We start from the raw sequence: 7,612 nt of genomic DNA, 5'->3' as shown, positions 1-7,612 counted from the left end.
AAGCAGTGGTATCAACGCAGAGTACTAATTCCAATTTATGTTTACTTATAACGGAATGATTGGTTTCATGCAATTTTATATTGTTAAAATGCTCTTTCACTCGAGTACGTAAGCGCCTTTTTGTTTGGGCGATATATGACGCATTACAGTTTTTGCAATCTAATTTATATACAACATTAGTTCTCTGATCATTATGTAAACTATCTTTACCACGTTTAATCAATGTATTTAGCTTTTTTTTTGGTTATTTTATAGACGTTGAAGCCCATGCCACGCATAATACGACATAGATCATAACTCACATCTTTAGCATATGGCAATGAAATAAAAGATGTTCTGTCAGATTGTTCACGATTCATATCACAATCATTAATGTGATTACGAATTTTTTATACATTAATTCTTTTTTGTATATGTCGTTTGATGATGTGTTTAGGTTAAACAATTATTAAGTAAGATATCATTCACCATCTCAATGTTTTTATGATGGAAAATGTCATTGGATAGTAGAATGACATGATCAACCAGATTATAAATAGTATTAATTTTATATTTTAAAGGATGGTTAGAAAAAAAAGTTTATATATCTTCCAGAACATGTAGGTTTCCTGTACCAATTAGTAATGAGTCTATTGTCTGAACGAATGATCGTTGTATTTAGGAAATTAATGGAAGAACTGACTTCAATTTCATATGTGAAATTCAAGCGTTGGTGGTAATTATTAAAAGTCATTAATATCTCATCTATTTTTGTACGTGGCAATATAGCAAAAACGTCGTCTACATATCTATAATATATGGAGACAGTGAAACTTAACAAACTTAAACATTGTGTCTCCAAATCATCCATCACAATATCTGCTATGATAGGTGATAAAAGAGAACCCATCGGGCTGCCAAATATTTGTTCATAAAACTGACCATTGAAGCTGAAACTAGTTGAATCTAAAATCAATTCTATTGAATGTAAAAATTGAGCTAAATTGAAATTTGTGTTCTTAGCAATGTCAATCCAACGTTTTTTAACGGCATTTAAAACCAACTCTTTAGGAATATTTGTGAATAATGAACTAACATCTAAAGATATCATTATATCATTATCATTAATAAAAGTATCTTTAATATTTTTAACGTTTATCGCTCGTTTATCGCAGTCTGTAACCTTAACTCAGAAACGACTACGAACGGCACAGAAACGGCTTCGAACGAGTCAGAAACGGCTTTGAACGGGTCAGAAACGACTACGAACGGCTCAGAAACGGCTCAGAAAAGCAAAGAAGCAACATAGTTTGGAGATACGGCAGTTTGTGAACAAACTGCACGCTCCGGCGAGAAAAAAAGCTAAATACATTGATTAAACGTGGTAAAGATAGTTTACATAATGATCAGAGAACTAATGTTGTATATAAATTAGATTGCAAAAACTGTAATGCGTCATATATCGCCCAAACAAAAAGGCGCTTACGTACTCGAGTGAAAGAGCATTTTAACAATATAAAATTGCATGAAACCAATCATTCCGTTATAAGTAAACATAAATTGGAATTCGGACATGAATTTGATTTGGACAAAACCTAATATATTATATAATGAGAAATATGTGAAAAAGAGAGAAATCGCGGAAATGTTGTATATTAAAAAATTCAATAATACAATCAACCTACAAAAGGACACAGATAGCTTAAATAAAATCTATGACAAAATAATAAAGGTCGTTTAGCTTGGTTTCCTATTTTTATATTTCAGTCACTGACAAAGTTTCATACTGATACAATGTTTCTCTCTTTAAAATTCAACAAGATGTTAATGATTTGTTTTAACTTAAATTTGTGAAGTGTTTCAATAAGAACGTATGTACTCAAAATTTTATAGCAAATCCATTTATGTATATTACTGTTTTTTGTATTCAAACCGTTTTTTTTTAAATTAATTATTATTTCAGTTTATACTTGAAAAGGACCACAACCATATGGTCGAAGCGTTGTAACTTCTATTAAATAAACAAATTTTGGCTAGTTTGGTCGATTAATTTACAACTACCCCTTTGATTATTGTACTAGCGATATAAAAACAACTTAAAAAATTTAAAATTTTTATTAATTATTTTATTATTTTAATAATATTTAAAATTAAAAAGAGATACTCACTAGACCCATAATTCCTCCCTGACAGGTTCGGGAGGATATGATTCCTCGCCGAACAATTTTCTGAGGCAGAAGACGTCATCTCACTAGTAATCCTGTGCCCATTCCACGATCCCCTCCGCGTCGTCCCATAGCTCGGCCAATTCCCGCCGATCGCACCACCGATAATTTCGTACTTGTTCTATATGCCGATGATTAAGGTATCCACCGATTTGGATGGATTCCTCGGTTATTTTCTGAAAATCGACAAATTTGGTAGATAATAATAATAAACAAATTTATTATATAATAATAAAAACTTACCGGCATTGTGAATATAAGGAACAGAATCCTCAATAAATTTTCTAGCAGGTGGGTCTTCCAAGATATTATGTCTATTATTTCATGAAGTCCTAAGGATATTCTTGTTAAAAAAAAATTTGGGCCCAAAATGTCTCCCGATGCAAAAGGCATTTTGCACTGCACTTAATAACTTAGCTCGATGACACTTAGCGATACTTAGCTCAGCGACTGCTTTAAACTTTGTGATGAACATCGCAGAGACAGACCCTCTCTCCATAAGCTTCAGCCCCATCCCCTCAGATAAATCGTAGTAATAAATATCTGTTTATAACTTCGAGCGGTTGGACATCAGCGCTCACCGTAATGCTATACGCCATACGCTGTTTTGTTTATACTTGCGGAAAGGACCATGAGAATGCTTAAAAGAGAGAGAGAGAGAGAGAGAGAGAGAGAGAGAGAGAGAGAGAGAGAGAGAGAGAGAGAGAGAGAGAGAGAGAGAGAGAGAGAGAGAGAGAGAGCGTGAGGTGTTTACGAGAGATAGCGCGAGAGAGATGTCGCGCCGGCGAGATAAGGCGGCTTTGAATACAAAACAAGAACCATTTGCCATTGTATATAGTTTGAAATGGTCTTTCTTTAAAGGAAACTACGGTCTACTTTGAAGTCCTCCCGCGAAGTCCGGACAAAAGTATAACAATCAAGACGATCTAGAGAAGAGGGTGGGGAATAAAGTCGAGGAGGAGAGGGATAGAGTCGACGATCAATCGTCGATCAATCATACAAGAGGAGGAAAAGTGATGGGTCGGCGACGACACACGTGGGGATAAGACTCGGGAACGTTCAACGGGCGGATCCGAACGCGCGGTGTTTCAATGAGACAGGGAGATGAGGACGAGGAAGTCGTTGCTGCCGATCGTTCTACTGTGCGTCACGATGGCCGGCCTGGCTCTCGGCCAGGAGAAGAGGTGGTCGAAGGCGACCACGAAGCACCGGGATAAAAGCGCCAAGGGCAAGTACGACCCTGATTACGCGGACAGGACGAGGGAGGATGATTCCGATGAGTTTTATTACGATCGAAGCTCCTCGGCTAACAGCTACAATCCCGACTTCCTCGCCGCCTACAGGAACAACCGGGCCATCGACAACTCCAGGTATGCATTCAGAGCTTTATATATATATATAATTATTATATTATAATATATTGAATAATCTGTTTTATATATTTTTTCTGAAAAAAATACACAGAATTTTCTGTTAGAATTTATCCTGAAAATCATGGTGATCGTGAAACAATATGGTATGCAAAAAATTTTTTTAATTTTTGACTTTGATTAATTTTAACATACTTTTAGTAAAATTAATCAAACAAATTTTATATTTTATTGTGATAGATATTATTATTTTTTATTGTGATAAATATTAATCAGAGAAATTCTCATAAAATTCTTTCAATACCATATTATTCCATGATTTTCAGAGTAAATTCTAAAAGAAAATTCTCTCTCTGTGTATCTTTCCTCAAAAAAAAATGTTTCGCCTGAAAAAAATTTGTTCAAGAAAGGAAATATTTTTGACAATTAAACACATGATTGTTACATCAAGAGTCTTATTAAAGTCTTTTAAAAAAATTTTGTTTAAAGGAAAAAAAAAATTTTTTAAGACTAATAAAAAATTTTAATTTAATATATTTACAATACAGTTCGGCGTTTATTTCGAGTACGACGATGAGCGTTAAGTGATATTATTTTAGCCAATAAATTCCCTCAGATCGATTATTACGTATATACATATATACGTAATAATCGATCTGAGGGAATATAGTATATCGTCTATATATAGTATATCGTCGAGATTGCTACGCGACGAGATTTTCTCTCTTCTCCCCCGTCGTCGACATTGAAATTCTCTTTGATCTTATTAAAGTTATTAACGGCTTTTAAACGCCTCGCTAATTTTACTTGGTTGAACGAGTAATTCATGGTATCGCGCACAAAAAGCAAGTTCATTTAAATGCACGTAATCCTTTTAAAAACTGCGCGAATATATTTGTTAAAAAAAAAAAAAATTTTTTTTTTTTAATTTTAACGAAAGAGCACTCTTTTGCGTTGAAAATTTAACGAGAAACGAAACACACGTATTTTATTTTATTAAACGTGTGTGAAAATTATCATTCGCATCGAATTGTAACTATCAAGTTATTAAAAAAAAATCAATTTCCGACGAAAATTTCAACGTCGCAATTTCGCAGAACATTTGATCGATTCGAGAGTTTAATATAACAATATACAGAGATAGAATCTCGATAGTTCAAAGTTTGCCCGGACAATCGAAAATTCGGAGTTTGCGGGAAAAGAAGAGAAGTTCGCAGACTCTATTGTAATTAAAACCCGATCGTCTCTCTCCCTCTCTGTCCAGATCTACGGATGTCGGGTTCAAGAACAATCAGCAGTCTAGTCAGTCGTCGAATCTGCCGAAATCGCACATGAAATCGAGCGAGGAGGTCGGAGGACGCGAAAAGGGACGGAAGGGACACAAGAATGTCACTATAGGGGACGGCATTTGTCAGAGCACAGATATCAAGAACAGCGTCGTCTTCTTCTCGATATTAAAGGACTGCCGCGTGATCGAGGGCTGCAGATCGTATTGATCGAGAACAACACCGAGGCGGATTTCGAGAATGTCAGCTTCCCGGAACTGCGAGAGATCACCGGCTACTTCCTTCTGTATCGCGTCGACGGGCTGAAGAGCCTCAGCAAACTTTTCCCGAATCTCGAGGTCATCCGGGGCGATATACTCCTTACGGATTACGCCTTCATGATTTACGAAATGAAGAACTTGCAAGAGGTGAGATTTTCGCGCGAGCTCTCTCTTCCGCCTTTGTTTTGTTTTCTCTTGGTTTCTTTTTTTTTTCTTTCTTTCGTAACTTTCCTACTTTTTTTTTACTCTTTGTTAATGAAATTAGCTTGCAGCAGAATCTTAATCAGATTATAATCTTTAAGCTTTTGCCTTAAACGTTTTCGTACCCTTTTACCGTTTTAAAACGAACATGAATCTAACATGGATTCTGTCATTAATAATTTGAACAGCTATATAACATTTTTCCCCTAATTATATCTGCTTAAATTTAAATGTTCTCGTCAATAAATAGATAAATAAATAAATTATTTTTTTTTCTGATCATATATCTTTAACATCAGACGAATTAATTTTAATATGAGTAATTGGGGGTTTGGAGTTGAAAATTCGTATTTATTGCCTTATTCCACACAAATCTCATCGTGGAAGGATTATTAAGAGCTTTCGACGCCCGATCGTCCGAGTTTATCGCATTTAATACCGACACTCTCGATGACAAACGGGACTCGTGGGACTGCAATTTTTCATACAGCGTTAGGATTTTTATTCATATATACGCGCAGACATGACACGCTCGTCCGTCACGTAGAGAATCCATCTCGCGATCGTTCATTCCCACGCCGAATCAAGTCCAGTCTGTAAGGTTCGAAGGTATATGGTCCAATCTGTCGCTATGGGACCCGATTAAAATGATCCTCCGGGGTCAAGTGACGTTAATCAGTCAATCGAATTAACCGGCTGTTCGACCCTTGACTCATAATTCCACGAAACTTTTTCACAGATCGGTCTCACCAGTCTGACCAGGATCTCCCGGGGCGGCGTTCGCATCGAGAAGAATCCCGCTCTCTGTTTCACCAGTACCCTGAATTGGAGCCACATCGTGCCGGCCGGCGAGAATTTCATTAAAGACAACAGAAATGAACAGAATTGCCCGCACATGAAAGGAGATGGTTTTGCATTTTTTCTTATAATGTATAACGAAAATGTTACCAAAACCTTATCAAAGGGAAAGAGTGCGATCACCTTTAATCTTTAATATTATTTTACTATAGTATCATACTCTCAGTGTCCTGGCGGCTATTGCTGGCAACCGCGCAACAGTGTCATTTGCTAGAGAGGTCTAGATGTCACGAACAATGCCTTGGAAAGTGTTTCGGTCCGAGCGACACCGAGTGCTACGTTTGCAAGCATTATCGGCACGATGGAAGATGCATCGAAAGCTGTCCGCCTGATTTGTGAGTAATTTGTTAACTTTCGTAAGAATGCAATTGCGATGTGACGGAGTAAAATTAGTTTACAGCAAGTTTATATGTACAATATATACACCTCTCTTATATCTGTATCTTATATACAAATAGAATCCAAAAAATATGTACGCGATAAATCTACAGATTACTTTGTTTCGATTTTAAATAATTTCGGAAATTGCTCCTTTATTTATTACCGATTCTCTCTAGTAAACTGGAGTCAATTTTTCTGACAAAATTATGTAGAAGGAGAGAAGACACAAGATTCTAGTTCTAATTTCATACAAAATGTCCATTAAATGTCCATAAAATCATTAGGATATTATGGAAAAGAATGAAGATTTTAGGGCCGGCGCTGCGACGAACATGTCGAAACGTTATTTATATAGGTGCAAATGCAAAAGCACAGTTGACATTCAGCAGCTTTGTACCCTCGCGGAAAATCGGTCGTAAACGAGAGTAGTAGTAATACTATGCCGGTTCTAACCCAGGTCCTCTGAGGGGGGTGCGGGGCGCGGGGGGTTCTCCGCGGCGAGGGGTATGACGTCACGCGGGGCGGCGGTATCTCGGCGGCGCGGGGGCTGACGTCACGCGGGTGGAGGGGGATGTTTCGACAAAGGAGGGGGAGTTTTCTGAGTGCAATATTTGTAGATGGTATCTTTACGACTTTTTTATGAGGGTTCTTAGACATTTTCCCCAAAAAGGTATAGAACAAGCGCCGATGATTAACAATTTTGTACCCTCGTTAATATAATTTTATTACGGAAGCGCCGATGTCCGGTTGCTCGTCAACGGAGCGTTCTAGAATCCATTAAAACTATGTTTTTTCATTTTATGGACATTTTATCATTACGAAAGGAATGAAGATTTTAGGGCCGACGCTGCGACGAACATGTCTAAACGTGATTTAATAGGCCTCTACCTATTTGCGTTGACGTTCGGCAGCTTTGTATCCTAGTAGGTATACTATGCCAATTCTAACCCATGGGGCTCCGAGGGGAGTGCGGGGTGCGGGGGTATCTCTCGGCGCGGGGTATGACGTCACGCGGGGCGGGGGAACTCGTTGGCGCAGGGGCTGACGTCACG

At 37.4% G+C, this 7,612-nt stretch overlaps 1 protein-coding gene across 1 annotated transcript; it reads left to right on the top strand.

The window, feature by feature from the left end:
- The first annotated feature begins 5,249 nt into the window (after positions 1 to 5,249).
- On the top strand, positions 5,250 to 6,518 carry LOC145948225 (insulin-like peptide receptor). The gene is made up of 3 exons (XM_083057966.1): positions 5,250 to 5,267; positions 6,061 to 6,229; positions 6,346 to 6,518. Exons 1-3 carry the CDS (start codon positions 5,250 to 5,252, stop codon positions 6,516 to 6,518), a joined length of 360 nt encoding a protein of 119 aa, XP_082914092.1.
- Positions 6,519 to 7,612: the final 1,094 nt, after the last annotated feature.

Source organism: Prenolepis imparis, unplaced genomic scaffold (assembly GCF_030444845.1).
Source record: "Prenolepis imparis isolate NDT839.2.m4 unplaced genomic scaffold, iyPreImpa1.0 SCAF_288, whole genome shotgun sequence".
Classification (NCBI taxonomy): Eukaryota; Metazoa; Arthropoda; class Insecta; order Hymenoptera; family Formicidae; genus Prenolepis; species Prenolepis imparis.
Note: the sequence above shows the minus strand (reverse complement) of the source record. Positions and strands in the feature narration are given on the sequence as shown.

Excerpts from the sequence above, each read along its gene's own strand:
- LOC145948225 (XM_083057966.1), top strand. Across the intron at positions 6,230-6,345 it reads CCCGCACATGAAAGGAGATG|TGTCCTGGCGGCTATTGCTG; the intron begins GTTTTGCATTTT and ends TCATACTCTCAG.